The sequence below is a fragment of the Malaya genurostris genome, chromosome 3 (assembly GCF_030247185.1).
Source record: "Malaya genurostris strain Urasoe2022 chromosome 3, Malgen_1.1, whole genome shotgun sequence".
Classification (NCBI taxonomy): Eukaryota; Metazoa; Arthropoda; class Insecta; order Diptera; family Culicidae; genus Malaya; species Malaya genurostris.
The window spans coordinates 234,442,474-234,462,910 of NC_080572.1; the positions used below are offsets into that span (position 1 = coordinate 234,442,474).

General features: G+C 38.0%; 1 protein-coding gene across 1 annotated transcript in view; it reads left to right on the forward strand.

Moving 5' to 3' along the window:
* The window catches only part of LOC131434243 (uncharacterized), a 48,624-nt gene extending 28,187 nt beyond the window's left edge, over positions 1 to 20,437 (forward strand). Inside the window, exons 13-25 of the mRNA XM_058600897.1 lie at positions 9,537 to 9,634; positions 10,056 to 10,221; positions 10,290 to 10,432; positions 10,501 to 10,644; positions 11,286 to 11,451; positions 17,923 to 18,054; positions 18,119 to 18,315; positions 18,387 to 18,805; positions 18,863 to 18,976; positions 19,421 to 19,571; positions 19,645 to 19,992; positions 20,117 to 20,264; positions 20,339 to 20,437. Of these exons, the coding sequence (XP_058456880.1) occupies positions 9,537 to 9,634; positions 10,056 to 10,221; positions 10,290 to 10,432; positions 10,501 to 10,644; positions 11,286 to 11,451; positions 17,923 to 18,054; positions 18,119 to 18,315; positions 18,387 to 18,805; positions 18,863 to 18,976; positions 19,421 to 19,571; positions 19,645 to 19,992; positions 20,117 to 20,264; positions 20,339 to 20,394 (2,282 nt within the window). The 3' untranslated portion in view covers positions 20,395 to 20,437. The remainder of the gene's footprint in view (positions 1 to 9,536; positions 9,635 to 10,055; positions 10,222 to 10,289; positions 10,433 to 10,500; positions 10,645 to 11,285; positions 11,452 to 17,922; positions 18,055 to 18,118; positions 18,316 to 18,386; positions 18,806 to 18,862; positions 18,977 to 19,420; positions 19,572 to 19,644; positions 19,993 to 20,116; positions 20,265 to 20,338) is intronic.

The following is a 20,437-nucleotide window of genomic DNA, read 5'->3' on the forward strand; positions in this document are numbered from 1 at the left end:
CTGGAAAGCTTGAGACCATATTACTCAAGAAAGACATTATTAAATAACTTGGTGAACTAAAACTTTTTTCTAAATAAAACGAAATAAACATTCGAATCTGTTACGGGCAACCATGCTGCATTCCACGCTTGGGAACATGTTTTTTGGAAGAACCGGAATTTTTCATTCAGTTTTTGCATTCAAAGCTTTGTTGTACGATACCTGCAAATAAGTTTCTAAATGATTTTTGTATTGCTAATTCCGACTCCCAATTTTGCACTCAAGGTTTTTATTCGATTGGTGGTTCAATGTACATATAACGAACTTAACGAGCCAGATTTTGTATGTTTCAGTTCTGACTTGGAAAGATTCTTAGTGTCCGTAGTATTGCAACACTGACCATGCAATAGTCCCGCGAAGACTTACAAGTCGACCGCAAAGTTGAATGCTATTCAGAATCACGCTAACTAGTATCGAATACAGAATCTTTAATTTGAATATATCTTTTGCTACAAACATTCATTCACCGTTTACATCTAAAATCTGATTCAATTGACTTATACACTCTTGTATAAGAAACGATCGTGCCTTTGATATTCTGAAGAAAGAGATAAAGAGGATGGAAATAATGCTCCACGCACATCAGTACGCGCCTACACTATGAATGTTACAGCCCACAAACCGAACGTAAACTGCCTGAAACGAGCACGCCGAACTGTCTCAGCTCTTTAATTATGAATATAATTTCTTGAAAACAAACTTTTCTTTCTATAGAATTTCATTGATCGATCGATTCCTAGAAGATCGACCAAAATATAAAAATTAACTATTCATTTAAACCAAAGTCCGTTCTTCAATCCATTTCGTATTAGTAGTTTCGTATATTATTAATTATCAATTATATTGTTATCAATGCCCTACCAACGGTGATTGCTATGCGCAATGATCAACCGCTGCGCAAAGCAATCACCAAAGGCAAAACTAAAACCCACATGCTTGCCTCGAATCTTCATAGCAAACCAAGAGCAACGAATTTGAACCGCACCGGCTACTGTCGCAGACCTGGTCAAGGGAGAGTAATATTATGCTCTCGACAGAAACAACGCAGTGACTGATACCCGAAGTTTACTGTCGCAACAGCGAGAACTTCATGCTTCTTCGGCTGTCGTGGACCATGACAAAATGTCTTGTGATGGAATGAACTGTCGAACGAAGTGAATGACGGCAACGTTGGCTGTACAGAACTATTTGTCTAAGGGCTGTCGTGATGAAACCTATCACAAGGCTGTCATGGAAAGAGTAGCAAGACAGCCTCAATAATAATGTCGCGCGGCGGTACATTTGGGAAGCCTGGTCGTGACAGATATCGCTGTCACTGAGAGGCCGAAAGTACACTTACGTTTTCAGTGTTGGCAGACCTGCTGTTTTCAACATTATTTTTTTTACTTCTGTGTCCTGTGCACCGGCAGTGGTGCAAAGGGCCAACGAGAAATATTTCCACTCTGGGAGATTGTTTGCCTTCGCCTTGACCTGGGCCCAGGTCAAATTCTGATCGACTCGCTTAAACTCCTTGTTTAGGCTCTGCGGCTATGAGCCCCTAGGTCTACTTCTGCTGCGATGTCCGGCTGGATTCCAGTCCAGCGCTTGCTTGCAGATTTCGTTTCCACTCTTTCGAAGTGAGTGTCCGACCCACCTCCACTTACGTTCCCGAATTTCAGTAAATATCGGCTTCTGATGACAACGACGATGGAGCTCGGCATTCGAACTCCAATTGTCAGGCCACCAGGCACGAATTATATACCGCAGATATCGGTTGATAAACACCTGCAGCTATACCCTAGGTTTCGCTGGCGTACAACAGTACAGATTTCACGTTTGTGTTGAAAATTCGGATCTTAGTGCATAGACGAATCTGATTTGATCTCCAGATATTTCGTAGACTCGCAAAGGCAGACCTTGCCTTCTTAATCCGCGCGCCTATGTCGCTCTTGGTTCCACCGTCTGACGCTATCTGGCTGCCAAGATATTGAAAGCTTTCAACTTTATCCACTACCTGACCAGCTACCGTAAAGTTGGATGGATTGGTCGCGTTGACATCCAACGATTTAGTCTTGCTGCCGTTGATGTTGATACCCGCCGCTGAGGAGCGTTCGACGAGATCGTTGAGCTTACTCTGTATGTCAGAGCGCCGTTGCAATACTAGAACAACGTCATCTGCCAAATCGAGGTCGTTGAGATGCTCCATAGTAATAGGCTGCCAAAGCAGCCTACGGTTTGGCACACGGTCAATGGCACCAACCATTATCTCGTCGATCACGGTGAGGAACAGTAGCAGTGATAGAATACATCCTTACCTCACTCCAGCGACTACCCGAATAAGGTCAGACAAGGCTCCATTATGCAAAACTGTACATGTGAAAGCCTCATACTGCGCTTCGATGAGGTTGACGATTTTATCTGGGACTCCCTTGCGCCTTAGAGCGCCCCACAGGTTTTCGTGATTTAGTCGGTCGAAAGCTTTTTCGTAGTCAATAAAAACCAACGAAATGGACTCTTGGACTTCATTGACCTGGTCCAGAATAATATGGAGCGTGACAATATGGTCCACACAGGATCTTCCGGCACGGAATCCTGCCTGCTGCCGTCGGAGAGTCACATCGATCTTCTCCTGTATCCGGTTGAGGAAAACTTTACACAGAACTTTGAGAACCATACACAGTAACATGATACCTCTCCAATTGTCGCATACAGTTGAGTCCCTCTTCTTCAGGACCTTCACTAAGACGCCCTACATCCAGTCGACCGGGAATGTCGCGGTGTCCCAGATATTCCGAAATAGCCAACGTTTTAACTGGTCAGTGGGGTCGGTTAGCAGATGACCAGTCGCGTCCCTCACTGGCACCCTTGTATTAATCCTTGATCCACTAAGGCGTCGTGAGATATCATAGAGGAGACGGATATCGCCGGTTGTTGCGGCTTTCTCACCTTCATCGGCCAGGGAGTCTACCTACGTTCGCTTATCCCGCCTACACGAGCGCTTTACTTCCTTTGAGAGGGCCGAATACTGTTGGCGGGCTTGGCGCTTCGCTTCTCTGGTTCTCGCTCGCTCTATCGCGGCTTTTGCGTCTCTCCGTTTCCTCGATTTTCTGCCAGGTATCATCCGTGATCCACTCCTTTCTTCCGGGCGCTCAGTTCACCCAGGCTGTTTAGTCAGGTATCTGAAAAGGCATACTTGAACGCCGTCCACTGTTTCTCTACGCTGCCACCTTCAGGAATACCCGCGCAGCTCTGGTCTCCAGTTCTTCCACGAATGACCTCTTAACTGCTGGGTCTTCTAATCGGCGTGCGTTGAATTGTTTCCCGAGCCTCTCTTCCTATCGCATGACCCGCGCAATTCGTAGGCGAATCTCTCCGATGAGAAGGTTGTGGTCAGACGCGATGTCGGCACTGCGTTTATTCCGGACGTCAAGAAGGCTCCGTCTCCATTTCCGGCTGATGGAGAGGTGGTCGAGTTAATTTTCAGTATGTCCATCGCGGGAAACCACAAACGTCCGTACACCTCCTTGACAAGGCGAGTAGACGCCGCCTTAAAAGCGTCAGCCAATCAAAACCCCCTTGCAATGCGAGCGTCTTTTTCCCATGTCTGGGTGAACTGAGCGCCCGGAAGAAAGGAGTGGATCACGGATGATACCTGGCAGAAAATCGAGGAAACGGAGAGACGCAAAAGCCGCGATAGAGCGAGCGAGAATCAGAAGGTAGAAGGTAAAAGTTTAGATACGAGAAGCCTTCTGCTTACCTAAAATGATCTTTGTCACGTCTCACTTTTCCGTACTTTATTCTACAAACCACAAGTGGTTGAAAAATGGGTCGTATACAGTATAGTGAAGAAAATTTCGCATAATTATTTGGGTATACAATTATTGTTCTAAATAGAAACATACAGAATTTTGATGTCAATTATTTCGTTTCGGATTTAAATGTTTCAGTGAAAAAAGTTATCAAAATGCCTTACGAGATAAATTTCTGGCATTCAGAAGGGCCAAATTGTGTAATTCTTTAAGATATTAAACACTGTTGCGAATTTTGCACTGCGAAAATTGCACAAAACTAATTAAATTATCCTGAAAACTGGCTCTGTGACCTGACCGTTTGAGGCTTTACACCACACAAAAAGTCTATTTTAATTGCCGACTTCTCCTCCTGACGACCGAAGTCCAAATGAGAGCACGACCTAAGCGTTTCACGCTTTACACTTGGTTTGTTCTTACTGCTGGTTGATAAAATCATTCTCTCGACGTCTGCTTCTATCCAACGCACGAGAAGAAATGATTGACTTTCGACCACGGTTCCCCTTTTATACACACTTAAAAAAACCCTGTGATTTTACATCTTATTATTTTGAATAAAAAAAAGAACATTGATAGTAACCGCCGCGACTTGAACCGAGAACCATTGGATCTGTTAGTCTGTTAGTCGACTGAGCCCCAGAAGCACACATCTGCTTGGCTGGTAACAGGTGCATTCAAATTCATACAGTCGCACCTGCTAGCAGAACGCAAATTACAGTCGAAACCAGTAAAATTCAATCTAATCTAACATTAAGTCATTACAAATAAAATTTTCCGTCATTTGACAAATTAGGTCTTTATGAATAACATCGTATGAGGGATTAAGTCACCTGTAAAATTCAAATTTTTTTGGAGTGTACGCAGTCAGATGAAGATACTACCCCCAAATCGTCGTCCTTGCGCGAAAAATCCTAGCAAAAGTAAAGAGTTTTCGCGTTGTTTTCAAAGTTTTAGAAAACTTAATTTTTGACTATTTTTCACCTGGAGCTGTTAGCGGAATATATTCAACAGTTGCACTATTTATGTACCATTTAATTCCACTATTTCACTGTCACGTTATTACACTTTCACAAAGTCACTATACTTTAATGAAGCATAACAAACGTTACAATACAATTAATTTTTGAGTTTTTTGTGGTTATCTCACACTGTTCAAAATATGATCCTAAATTCCTGATCATATTTTTGATGAAATGGTGAAAGAATTATGTTGCTGCCGTTAATACAAGTCGAGATATTCTCGATTAAGTTCTGCCCATTCTTCCATATGGCTAATTTTGAAAAGGCACCCCATAGTAAAGTAAGTCGTATTCACGACAAAACTCCATGCTCTAGGGAGTTAAGATACTCGACTGGAAGCAATTGTACTCTGCATCTATTGTCGGTGGTATTAAGTCTTATCGTCATTCAGATTCGTTTCGAGCAACATTTGCCGAATCTGCGTTGCCTAGCCATGTCTATATCGATAAAATTCGTCTTCCTGTTCGGCTTTTCGTACCGCATGTTATGAATTGCACGAACTGTAAAAAATTCGGACATACAGTTACTTATTGTAGTAATAAATCTAAATGCATAAAATTTCAAAGGCCTCATAAGGATGAACTTTGCGATAAAGATATTGAAAAATGTTTTTATTGTGTTTATTTTATCTATAATACAAAACATTTGTGACAATTTTAGCATGACGGTATTAAATATGGGTAACATGACACGGATTCCAAAACCTCCTGCACGTCCAAGTGCATTAGATTTATCTCTTTGCTCGACTTAAATTCGACTAGATTGCACCTGGAAAGTATTTCCTGATTTACACAGTAGCAATCATTTACCAATCATCATCTCAATTAGCAGTAGCAAAGGCATTGCTAATTCAGTTTATATTCCATATGATTTGACAAAAAATATTGACTGGATTAAATACCAAAGTAGTATCTCAAGTACCTTGAAATCAATGGAAGAGTTTCCCCCACTTGAAGAATATGACTTCGTCGTTTGTTCGATTCTGGAGGCCGCAGAACAAGCACAAAAAAAACGATTTCTTGGTCCATCGTCTAACAGAAGGCCTCCAAACCCTTGGTGGGAAAAAGAGTGCTCAGATGCTAAACACGCGAAACAAAATGCTTTCAAGACGTTTTTAAAACGAGGAGGAGGAACTCCTCAGAATTTTAAAAAATCCTTGACTTTAGAAACCAAGTACAAAAGCATACTTCGGGCCAAGAAATGTAGCTATTGAAGACATTTTGTCGAAGATTTGCCAAAAGAAACCACAATGAGCACTCTTTGGAATACGGCCAGACGAATGAGGAATCGTAACGTAGGAAATGAGAGTGAGGAATACTCGAACCGATGGATATTTGATTTGGCGAGGAAAGTTTGTCCAAATTCTGTTCCTACGCATAGCATTATTAGCATTAGTCTTCTCCAAATGAAGGTTCTATTGATAGCACCTTTTCAATGATGGAATTTCCCATAGCACTCATGTCTTGTAACAATAACGCTACTGGGTTGGACAGAATTAAATTCAACTTGGTGGAGAATCTGCCCGACCTTGCAAAAAGACGTTTGTTGGAATTGTTCAACAAGTTTCTTGAGCAAAATATTGTCCCACCTGACTGGAGGCAAGTGAAAGTTATCGCCATTCAAAAGCCGGGGAAACCAGCTTCCAATCACAACTCATATAGACCCATTGCAATGTTGTCTTGCATCAGAAAATTGTTCGAAAAAATTATTCTTCAACGTCTCGACACTTGGGTCGAGACGAACGGTTTGTTGTCAGATACTCAGTTTGACTTCTGTAGAAATAAAGGGACGAATGATTACCTTGCATTACTTTCGTCTGACATCCAAATTGCCTTCGCTCGAAAACAACAAATGGCATCTGTATTTTTAGACATTAAAGAAGCATTTGATTCAGTTTGCATTGATGTTCTTTCAGACAAGCTCCACCAACATGGACTTCCACTGGTTATAAATAATTATTTGCACAATCTTTTGTCAGAGAAGTGCATGTATTTTTCACAAGGCGATTTGACAATAATCAGAATTAGCTACATGGGTTTACCGCAAGGCTCATGCCTCAGTCCGCTCCTGTATAATAATAATGAACCGTTTATCTTGGGCAAAATAAAACAATACCTGAACGACATTTTAAATAATAATTATCAAATCACAATAGTTCGGGTCCCGGTTCATAGCTCCATTCCAGGCAATGAAAGAGCCGATAGTTTAGTCAAACGTGGTGCTATGGAGGGTGAAATTTATGAGAGACCGATAGCTTTCAACGAATTCTATAGCGCGTACCCAAGGTAGACTATCCAATGTCCCAGTTCGCGACATTCTTGCTTGTCGTGATCTTACATACATGGAACTTCTTTATCATTTCATTAAATCCATTGGGGTTTCAATTTAAATTTTATTTTATGTTAGACTGTTTTCTCTTCCATGAGTTCAACCAATAGCCAGCTTTATCATATGAATAAAAGTCATGAACTGATACAAACAAACCTGAAATAGTTATAAGATCATGTACAAAATAAATGTATTTCATTTAATGTAATTTATAATAGCAACTCGCATGATATAGACAGTGTTTAGATTAACTAATGAATACCAAAATACTTATATGATATTCGTAATGTATTAGGATTAAAGTACTATATATTGTGGATGGCACGCCGAAGAAAAACTTATGTATATTGCCTATGAAATAAACGTATTTATGGAGAAAAAAAATGTCAGAAAAATTGTTCACAATGATTTTCACCTGTTGGTGCTCGTATCTGTAGTAGTTTTGGTTACCAAAGAGTTCTGAAGTGTAGTAACAAAAATTCGTCGTCTCTCTTCGTTTGTTTCAAGGCCATCGCCCAAGTACCATGCGGGCGGGTGGTTTTTAAGGAATTTTTCGATGGAAATTTTGAAAAAATTGCCAAAACCAAAAACATACAGACCTTTGAAAAGCTTTTATCTATCTGCAGGGCAAAAAATGGCTGAAAAATTCGGAGGATTTTCCGAGTCTTATCGAAAATAGCTCTGAAAAATGAGTTTTTTTTTGTGATCTTTCAAGATTATTTGAAAAATTAATTCGATGGTATTAATTTTTTTTTTCAAATTTCGGACACATTTTTGGAAAACGCTTTTTTTAACGCTTTTCATGGAAAATCAACGAATTTCATATAACCGATTTCGTTGAAATTTTTGAAATTCGTTGATTTTCTATTAAAAGCGTGATAAGGTTTTCCAAAAATGTGTCCGAATGTAATCTTTGTAGCCGTCATAAGGTTTAATTGAAAAAAAAATTATATCATCGGATTATTTTTCCAGATAATTGTGAAAGATCACAAAAACACTCATTTTTCAGATCTTTTTTTTTTCATAAGACTCGGAAAATCCTCCGAATTTTTGCCCTGTAGATGGATAAAGGCTTTTCAAAGGTCTGTATGTTTTTGGTTTTGCAAATTTTAAAAAAATTTCCATCGAAAATTTCCTAAAACCATCCGCTCGCATGGTACTTGGACGATGGCCTTAAATGCGATCTTTTACGAATGAAACAGTAAACAAACGAAGATGAGGCTGATGGATCGGATACTTTCATTGAAAATACGTGTAAATTTTCGGCTCTGCGAGCGTTAATCATAGATGGCTGATTCGATTTTCACAAACTTAGATTCAAGTGAAAGGCTTGAAGATGCCATAGAAAATTCCTGCATTTCATTTTGATCCCTCTTACGGGGCCAGAATTACAGGGTTATTTAGAGTAAAAATTTCAATTTCAAAATACGGCTCCGGAACTATATAATGTTCTGATTAGAAGATTTTGCTAGTTTACGTCAGAACAAACTTTCCTGTTTCTATACAATGAACGGTTTTTTTTACAAAGAATTCCACAGTAATATTTATGATGATATGAGTAATATCAGAATGGCATCATTACACCACTAGCGGAATTAAAACAGGTTTTTCGATTAACAATAAACCCTTATTGTTTTTGTTGTATATAAAAAGAAGTTCAAATTTGACGGAAGTAAATTCATAAAAAACTTTGAAACTTGTACGTTTTTTCAAGCATTTTTCTGCTACACTAAGCAACTATTGCATTGTAAATGAAACCCACGCGGACGGGAAGGGCTTATTTTAAAAAACGGAGGTCAGTAACTTTATTCATGAACGTGTTAATGAATTGTTTGATGGAACTTTAATAAATCATTTCTCAGAATTTTAACGATTATTCTATTCTTTAACATATTAGATATGTATTTCATTTTGATTACAATAAAAAATATAAGCGTCGGGCCGGATACATTAGAGCGGCCAAAATACCTCCGGTACCCTGGCTATACATTTTGCTACAATCACCGAGAAATTGAAAAAATAAAAGCAGACCATTTAACTATCGTAACTTGATTTATTGACAGATCAGATCGTAATCGTTAATGTGCTATTGGAAACTATTATTCTTATACTCATTATACAGAAAACTGTTCACTGAATGAAAATTATCTAAATTAAAAAGTGTCAAACAATATTATCAAAAAACGAAAAAAAAAAGAGCGACACCGTTCAGCCATTCTTAAATTATGCGCAGTCGTAGCCTCGCTGGTATACGTCATGTCGATATACCTACAAAAAGAACACATAAATCACTCACATACCAGCAGGCGTTAAATGAAATCAATCTTATTAACGCACATTTTTATTCGTGCCTATTTTTAGGAGCTCACATTTCCGCCAACTGCCAAGCCAATAACAACAGCGACTTCAACCACATCAGCAGCAAGCGACAAACCTTAACGGCGATGGCGCAAACAAGGGTATTACCTCAGTAAATGCTTCAGGCGGGCAACCTGTGATTGGTGATGATAGATTAGCAATCGGTATATTGTAAGAAAAAAAACTGCATGCTACATTTATGTAGCTATGTTAGACCAAGGACAACGACATTAGTTAGTAGAGAAATTTTTACCAAAAATATACGAATAGTGTGATTGAAAACAACCAATTCCTAACTCATTTTAATCAAACGATTTTCCGTTTCGGTTATCGACCGATTCGCTCAATTATTCAAATTATTTCCGCATCAGTTCCGAAAACAGTGAAGTGACAAAGTCATATATAAAAGAAGAACGTTCGATTGGTCGAAAAGAAAGGAAAATCTATCCATTAACCTTCGATCTTATATGTTTCCTAAGTTAGATATTGCGACGGTGTATTTTTGACAATCCTACCGACTAGTGTCGCTTGCGATTTCGGCAGCAGGCTCAGTTTACTTCTATGTTTCGGGTCGTGCGCACGTTTAGCAAAATGGTTCAGAGTGCTCTGCTGCTTTCGATTGTGATTGCGATCGTCCTCGGTCGCCGTTCTACCGTATCGGGCATGAATTTAACATTCAAATATGATCGTAAGATGCCAGACGATGTATTTCGGCTAGTCTGTATCCTTACGGTTCGCTTTTTTTCCCTGTTTCAGTGGATGAATACAGGCGAATGCCGGTCCTACACCAGTATGATAGTTTCGAGAGCTGCATGCGGTCCAAACCGTTGGCAACGTTTTGTGTGGTGAAAACAGTGGTGAAACCAAACAACCAATCGGAGCTCTGGAGAATCATGGAAGTTTGTGCAGCATCGTGACTGTTTTGATCGAAGCAAAAAGTGTTTATTGTCTACCGCTTTTATTCCAGAAATATTCCCAACACCCCTACCAATACCGTCACAGTGTGCTCTCCAGAGGGATCTGCGTGGAACGATGTGAAAAATTAGTGTCTGACATGAGTGTTGCCCAGAGGCAAACATACTACCAAAGAAAGTTTGATGTTAAGTTTAAGGTAAGCGGCCGAGTGAAGTGAAGTGCAACTCAAAAATGTTCACGATTCGGTAAAAACACAAGGTAGAGTTTTCTATATTAGTAATTGGATGAATTATAGTATTTCTGTAGGAATTATTGTGAATTGCCAATTTGATAAAGATAACTTTGATTAGAAACGGATGACGAATTTAAGCTACCAGCTCGGATATATCTATCGCCTGACAGCAATTCTGTAATTGAAGAGCTATCGGCAATTGTGTTGTAATAACTAGTGCCAATGACCATTGACATCAGACTGTAACAATAGCAGTTCCGTACAGGCGCGGCAACTATGGGGGGGCAAAGAACTTTTTGCCCCCACAAAAGATTTATTGGGGGGCCATGCCCCCCCCCCCCATATTTTGGCAACTGGAATAATTATTAGAAAATTTGCTAGGAATATCTTATTCACGATTAAGTTCTAACCATTTTTCCCCAGAACTAATTTTGAAAAGGCGCCCCATAGTAAAGTAAGACGTATTCTCACCAAAAATCTGTCTGATTCCCGGTGGAACATTGTGGTTCATCAAAAACATTTCCCCGTGTCATTCAAGCAGACTAAATTCTATAGCAGTTCAGTTCAAATCACGCTCTTTAATTCAAATACTCCGTCAATTTCAGTACATTACAAACGATTGGTTGCTGCCAAACATTGAAGCGTACCGGCAGGAACATGGATTCATCATCAACATTTGTGAGAACTACGAGCTACAAACCAAATATAATCTAACAGCCTTCTCGGAAATAGAACACTGCACGACTAATGACTTAGTTACGAGACAATTCGGTAAGTCAAACAATAACCCAAAGGACTGTACTCGAAAAACATGCAACAGAAAATAATAATCACCAAAAATTCACTTTGAGTAGGATTTGTTTTAAACTCTCAGAGAATTTAAGCTATGTTTTTGCCAAATTGATTTACACAAGCTCTTTTTCTAGACTGAATTTCAGCACAATGGCCGTGAAGGACACTTTACAATTCCAGGAAACGTGAAAGCAGTTTTCTCCGCTGTCATTAAACTGAAATTCAAAAAAGATGTATCAGTTTATTTAGTTCAAGTTATTTTTCTCGCAAAGTCTACCGATAGCGGAGGAAACTGCTTATTCGTTTTTCAGCAATGACTATTTTCCTAAAATTGTAAGTAGAACCTTAAAGCCATCCATTAAATCCTGTGCAACACTTGTGTCATCTTTCCTATCTGTTTTCTACAGCTTGATCTTCATATTCGTTCAGAATGTTTCTATTGAAATGTACAACAATTTCATATGTTTCATTCTTTTCAAAAGTTGAAAAGCCCATTTTTACGTTATTCTCAACTATATTTTAGACTGAAATCCAAATAAACATAAATCTACTATCTGTTTTGTTGTTTGGAACAAGCTACATTTTGCTGCGTGTGAAAGATTATGACGGAATCCCACTTGTACGCGGCGCAGCGTTGCCAGGTCATTAAATCTGTATTCGAATTAAATTATCGGTATTTTGGACATATCTGTATTGCAGTATAGAGGTCAAAAATTGGTATAAATACCGAGAATCCGGTATACCTGGAAACGTTGACATGGCGGGCATATTTGCTGGCATTCTGCCAGAATTTCGACAAGAGTCTGACAACAATGCAACAAACCTTTTTTGCCGGATTCTTGCCATACATGACTAGCAGAACCGTTTAGGATCGGTTCTACATTTTTAGCGCCTTGGTTTCATTTTTTCAATAGAAAGTACATGTGAAGGCCAATAAGTTATTACCCTTAATATGTACTTACTATGAAAAATGTTATTGCCAATAACATTGCTTTCTAGCACCAAACATACTCATATTTCAATCACATTTACTGCAACCGGAAGTCGGAAATCCGCGTTAAAAAAATGCGTAGCTTCGGAAATTTGCGTAACTTTGAAAATCCGCATGAAAAAAAAACGGCAAAACTAAAGGAAATTTTTTTCAGGTCGAATAAATAAAATAAATTCGAAAAAATCGTGGGGACTTAAAACAATTTAGAGATTTCCGAAATCGAATTTATTTGATGGCAAATGTCTTAGAAATGCATAAAACGTTGACATTTTGTGAACTAAAAAAACAGGACCACTCTTTAAATTCTATATAGGAATGCGAATTCAAAATACGAAAAAAAAAAAGTGCAAACAGTGGTGAGATCGCCGATTCGAAAAGCTAAAACTTTATATTTGAGATAATTGGTTGTCGAAACTTTAATAAATAACGAACAATGTATAATTTTCCAATTTTACCAAGCCGACAAATAAGACGAAAATTTCGTATGCACTAAATCTTTTTGCAGTTAGCATATAATCAAAGACATCATATTAACAAGATATCCAGCTCTCACATTTCCCGAACAAATCATTGGCAACATCCTTTTTTGCGAGCATGTCGCCCCCAGACGAGCCCGCATCGAATCTTATACATAGAAGTAGGGGAGAAAAATGTCAAATTCGTACGCGCCAAAATAGCAGGGTTGCGCACCCATACAATTGACATGATATGTTGAATGTGATGCCGTGCGATGGCGTTGCTGAACTGACGATTGACTTCGCTTCAAGCTGATAGGGTCTGATATAATGGAAGCGATCGTTGAAACTGTTCACACAATCGAAATTAGTATTGAAACGACTTCCATTCTGTGCGGTTCGTTTGTGCCGTGAAAAAATTCTTTGCTCATCTGGTTTCTGTGGGTTTTATTGCGCTTTTCGTCTTTCATGAGAGGCAATGATTTTTGTAGGAGTTCTGCTGATTTTTTTTCATTCGAGATGCTGAGCGCTGGGAATTTTGAGATGTCCGAGATAGTAAATTTATTATTGATGCTAAATATCTTAAATTTGCCTTAAGGGGCGGGTAGAGTCTAACACGTTTGAAAATCACTCATTTTTTTTCTTTGTATTTTCTTATAGTAAAAAAACTCAACAAGATATGGGCCTTTATCTTTGCTTTTCTCATACTGTGAAGAAGTAAGAGTTCGGCGCATATGCCCAAGAGTGCTGCTTCGGTTGACTGAAAAACTGCACAAAACGTTTTTTCTACTTGAAAAATACCAGACCCCAACGTTTTCCTTTTTGTTATTGGTTACTTTGGGGAAGTTTTACAGCTACAAAATGGCGGATTTTTTCATGCCAAATCGTAGTTTTGACTTTAAACAATCACCAAAAATTCAAAAAAATTTAAAAAAAATCAAACAGAAACGTTGGGGTCTATAAAAACATCTACTCTATCTATAATGCTTTAATTTGTTGGCTTCTGATTAGTCTTCGCTGAGATACAGTGGACACCGCAAATCATGATTCTTAAAAAGCGTTCTCGAAAATACATCTTCACCGACTTATGTCTCAATATTTTTTCATGAAAAAATTCAAATGTTGTTCGAATGATGCTTTGTATTATGCAAAACGTTTGAGTTTATTTTGTTGAACGATAGTTGTGAAAAAAATCGCAAAAATGATGATTTTTTTCATCATTTAGACCCTACCACCACCTTAAACGTCGAGGCAGACCTCGACATTTTATGTAATTCTAAGACATTCGGCGAAAAAAATGTTTTTCTATTCCGGAATTCCAAAGTCGATTTTTTTCAAAAAAATTAATTGAGATAACACTAGAACTCGAAATTTAAGATACATTGGCATAAAAAATGAATTTTTGATTTCGGAAATCTCAAATTTTTTTCAAGTTCTAGAGAATAGATTTTAAAAATAATTTTATTTTATATGACGCTAGATCTCGATTCATACAATTCTAATACATTTGCCATAAGAAAAATATTTCGATTTCTGAGATCTGAAAATTTCCAATGTCAATTTCTTCAAATTATTTTCGAGATGACACTAGATCTCGATGTTTCATGCAAATCTATTACATTTGGCATAAAAATTTCTTCGACTTAAAAATTTTCCTGAGTTTTAGAGTCGATTTTTTTTTTAAATTTGAAATTTTCGATCTCGATTCAGGACAAAAATTTTTTTTTTGAATTTTAGTTCCGAAGTTTTAAATTCTAAGACATTTGGCATAAAAATACCATACCGTTTGTATAAAGATAAATTTCGTAAAAATTTTGGTGAAAAATCGAAGAAACAATTAAATGTTTTAGTCCTTAAAAACATCGCACGAATTTCATATCTCAAAAGGGATTTTTTTGGGAAACGTGTTATTTTACTCTGGTTTGCTTTTCCAGAATGAGCCAAAATTTTTAAACATAATCATTTTAACTCTATACCATCGGAAATGTGTTTAGCTATTTTCGATCAAATTTTCAGTAGTATGAGAATCGTATATAACGAAAAAAATAATTTTCTAAATCTTTTGGTCCCAGTTCAGATTTCAGCTCTGGAACTCAGGTTCAGAATCCAGTTTCAGAATTTGGGTTTAGAATCTAAATTCCAGATTTCATTCCCAGAGCCTAGGTTCAGATTCTAGATGCAGAATTCAAGTTTATAATACACGTCCAAAATTTATTTCCAGAATCCTAGTATTGGGCGAAAATCTAGAATTCATGTCCAAAATTCAGTTCTTTTATTCAGGTCCAGAACCCAGGTCCCGAATGCTGGTCCAGAGATCCATGTCTATATCAGATGCAGAATCCAGGTTCTGAATTAAAGTTCAAGAGTCAAGTTCAGAATACCGGTTTCTTGAACCAGAATACAAGTTCAAAATAAAGTTCCTAATTCAGAATCTAGGTCCAAAATTTATTTACAAAATCTAATTCCAGAACAGATTTAGAATTCATGTCCAGAGTTCAGATACAGAATCCAGTTGTAGAATTCTGGTCTAGAACTCAGGTACCGAAACCAGATCCATATTTATTTTTAGAATCTAGAATTCATGTCCAGAATCCAGAAGTCTGGTTTAAAATCCAGGTCCAAAATCAAGATTCAGGATTCAGGATCAGAGTTCTACTCCGAAGTTTAGTTAAAAATATAGGCGGGTCCAAAGTGTACATGTAGAATAAGGCCAAAGTGTACATGTAGAATTCAGACCCAAAATTCAAATCCAGAGTTAATGTTCAGAATTAAAATCCAAAATTCATTTCCAGAATTCAAGAGCAGAGTCCAATTTCATAACTCATGTTCGAAATCCAATTCCAGAATTTAGGTTCAAAATACATTCCCAGAATCCAAGTAATGGTGCAGAATCTAAAATTCGTGTCCAAACTTCAGCTCCTGATTTCATGTCCAGAATCCAGTTCTCTAATACCTTTCCAAAACCCAGGTCTCCTTTACAGGTTCAGAAATCAGATGCAGAACCCAGGTCCTGAATTAAAGTTCTGAACCCAGGTCCAGAATTCATTCCTAGTCGCTAGAACCAGAATCCAAGTCTAAAGTTCAGTTCCTAACCAAGAATTCATTTACAGAATCCTACTTCCACAATACAGAATTGAAATCGTGTTCAGAATTCTGATACAGAATACAGTCCTAGAATTCTGGTCCAGAACCCAGACACCAAATTCAGGTCCAGAATTCAAGTCCAGAAATCAGATTCAGAATCAAGGTCCCGAATAAAAGCTCAGAACTAAGGTTCAATCCAGAATTCATTCCCAGAACCAGAATACAAATTTAAAATTTAGATACAGACTAAAATTCTATAATTCTATTGCAGAATCTGAAATTCAGGTCCAAAATTCATTTCCAGAATCAACATTCAGAATTTAGGTCCAGAATTCTGTTCCGAAGCTCAGTTTAGAATTCAGGTCCAGAATCCAAGCCCAAAATCCAAGTCCAGAATCCAGAAGTAAGTCGAGAGTTCAAAATTAGAGCTCAGGTTCATAATTCATTTCCAGAATTTCGTTTTCAAAGTTCAGACCAAGACAATTCTATTCCAGAATTCATTTCCAGCATCCAGGTAAAGCTCCTGAATTCAGATCTAGTATTCATTTCCCGTAAGAATTCAGGTTCAGTCGTAAAAAAAGTTTGTATATTATTACTATGGAATTTTAATGTTGATCGTAAAACAGGTTTTGAAACTTTCTTGAATTTTGAACCATTTCGAAATAAATTTAACGCAGGGGTATACTGATTCTCCCTTTCGCTTTATATGGTAAACCTTATGAAGAACTATCCACTTTTTTTGTATTTAACAGTATATTTTTTTCCATAAATACGTTTATTTCTTAAGGCAATTTACATAAGTTTTCCTTCACCGTAGCATAACTTTTACATAGAATTCTTATCCTAATATAATACTAATATAGTCACAACGATTTGAGTTTAATAAAACATATTCTTCTTATTTTTTAAATATCATATTAGGTATTTCGTTATTTAATATTAAATCTACTTAAGAACATTATTTGAACCAACTGATTAACTGATATAAATTATAAAATAAGCTGAAATTTTTATACATTTTGTTGTTGATTTCGTAACCTACTTTGAGTTTGTTTCTATCAGCACATCATTTTTATTAAAATTTTACTATTGGATGAACTAATGGACGCAGTAGAAGTCAGAACTAACCCTCAAAAGGGTCAATTATTAAATTGAAACTTTAATTGTCTTTATGAAATGATAAAGAAGTTTCATGTATGGAAGGTCACGACAGGCAAGAATGTCTCGAACTGGGACATTGGCTGGTCTACCTTGGGTACGCAAGGAATTTAATAGTTGAGATCTGACATCACGATACTCCACGCATGTCCGAACGACATGATCAATATCGCGATAACCTTCGCCATAAGCACAATGATTAGTTTCGGAAAGTCCAATTCGAAGAAGTTGTGCATCTAACGTGTAGTGATTGGACATATGAGTCTGGACATCACACGAATGAAATCCCTCTCAACAGTATATTTCAATTGAAATTGAAAATGTTACTTAACCTTACAGGAAAATGAAATAATGTGTGTTCGTCTTCATGGTGTTCGTTAAAAAATTTGAGTACTTTTGAGTTTGCCTCGAGCGCCAGAAATGCTTGCTGCGGCTCTGCCAAAAAGGACCCAAACTTTTTATATTCGATTGTGACTGGTGATGAAACATGGTGCTTTGAATATGAGCCCGAAACCAAGCCAGGAATCAAAACTAATTAGCTCAAATGGAACGTTGACGGATAAAAATTTCAGACAGATGGCGACACTAGAAGCCGCACTGTTTAAAAAGTCCTGGAACTTTTGAATTGCACATTGTACACATATTTTAGGAGAATTTACGCAACCATTTCTCACCAGACGTCGCTTTTATTATATTATTACATTATAATAAAACTATTACACTCAAGTCTCTAGGTTTGTTTTCGTTAATGCCTACTTGCAGATATTTGGGATATTCTATTCTGGTTGGTGCTTATTTTTCTTGCGTTGTTGGGGATCTGTTCCACCTACTGCGATGCCAAACTAGCAAAAAAGGGAGACCACGCCTACTACCAGAAACCGCTGAAGGATAAGAGTAAAGCTCAACTTTTAAGAAAATGAAAACTGGAAGTTTTTAATTTATTACTTTATTGTTACAGAGTCCAACCTGTTAACTGCCTTCTCGATTCGAAGGAACATTCACCGTCTCACGGAAGCACCAGGTGACAGTCAGTTGCAACGAGATCTCAGTTTCCTGGATGCACTACGAGTCTTTGCCATGGCCGTTGTGATCTACTCCCATGTGCTGATAGGCCAACGAATGGTTACCAATCAAAATCCAGAACAGGTCGAAATCGTACGTAATTCCAGGTTCCAGTTCCATTTGATTATCCCTTTTCGAAAGATCTTTTCTTGTTTTTTTTGCAGGCCGATTCGACCCCTTTGTTGGAAATCATCGCTTCCATCTGCCCTTTCACGGTTAATATTTTTCTGGCCATTAGTGGTCTGCTTCTGGCATTGTTTTTTGTTAAATATACCGAGAACAAACGGTTCAATATAAGTCACCTCTGGTTGGGCCTGGTTAATCGATATTTGCGATCGTTTCCGGTTTACCTTGCCGTAATGCTCTATGTGGTTTCGGTGTCCGATTTGCTGCAATTCAGTCCCTCGGCCTATCGGTTCATGGTATTATCGAAAGCCGTCTGTCGGAAAAAATGGTGGATCAATTTCCTATACATTAGCAACTACTATCAACCGGAGGAGCTTTGTCTGATCCATACCTGGTACCTGTCAGCAGATTTTCAACTCTTCGTAATCGGTTTGGTGGCGATGATGGTCATGTGGCGGTAAGTTGTTCTGATTACTGTCTTCAATTGAAGAAAACAACGACGGATTTTTCGCAGGTTTCCTCAGTCCTACAAGTGGCTCATGGGAGTACTGTTCGGCATTGGATTTGCAGCTCCAGCCATAAGGACATACATTTACTCACTGGATGCCATGATGCCAATATCGAACAAGTAAGTAAATGTGCCAAATGATATCTGACTTCTAATTCGCTTCTAATTTAACATTGCCGAAGGTTTCGGGTACTTTACGGTTGGGAGCATTCAACGAGCACTGCAGTATAGGATGTTGGTTTTTGCGCAATCGAAATGTTGTGATGACCTCAGCTGAGGGGTGAAGATCACTGCAGTCGTTGAAGCGAATCCTGACCATTCAATGTCTTTCAGAGAGAGATATATATATATATTCTACCATCAGATAATTAACGAGTCCGGCGCATTAAACTTGTTTGTCGTACAAAAAAATTAAATCAAGTCGATTTTTTAATCTGAATCGTGACTGTGAGAGTTAAAATCTTGAAACAAAAAGAAATGTAATCACTTGATTCTTATTTTTGGCGCCAAACAATGAAAATTGGATTCAATTATGCTAATACAATAAATATTTACCATTTTCAGAGGGCACAGTTTGCGCCTGTGGTACGAAAGATTGTACATAGATTTCTACCAAACAACCGATGTTCATTGTGCCAGTTACTTCGCCGGAATGTTCGTGGGCATAATCTATCACAGAGTGCACAAAAACGCAAAGCTTCTCAGAGAGTCGCAGGTATTCACATGGAACAATTCACCTAACAGAACAAACAAAACTAACGTAAATATCTTGTTTTTTTTCTCTCTAGCTATTCAAAATCTGTCAATATATGGTCATTCCACTGTTGGCAATATTTTTCCTTCCGGCTCCCATTTTCCACCATCTGGATTTTCCGAAACCCTCTCTCTGGATGGGAATTTTCGCCGGAATGCACCGGTGGGCCTTCGCCATCTGTTTGGGGGTGATCTTTCTGGTGTACATGTTCAGTGCCTCGGGGACGCTGTTCGGATGGCTTCGGGAATCCCGAATTCTGCAAAATAGCTTCATCCGGGTCTCGGGACGGTTGAGCTTCAGTATCTATCTGATACACATGAGTGTCCTGGAAGCGGTGCTGGCCAACCATCACGAAGCCATGCGACTTTCGGCTGCACTAGCGGTTTGTATTGCATTTTATGTAAATCAACATTTTCGGCGCAAAATATTTGTTTTGCAATAACTGAGTCTCTGATGTTTGCTGCGCATAAACAGTGGTAATTTATTCGTATTCGTTTTTTTCACAGATATCGGTTTTGTGTTCGGTGACGTTAATTAGTTATTTCTTAGCGTTTTTGGCATTCGTTTTCATCGAGAAACCGTTTGACATTATTTTCAAACAATTGCTGACGGCTGGCTCTCGAAACGTAGAATCACAGAAGCCGAAGGAAATTGGTAAAGTTTGATTAATTTTTGTTTTATATTTTTATAAACTTGTAAATTTTGAATGAACAATATTCCTGTTTCAGAGAGTTCTAACAGCAACGCGTCGAAACAGAACTTGAAGGTAAGAGTTAAGGTTTAAAAGTGTATGTTTTCTAGAAATAAACGTGTGCGCTACTCACATA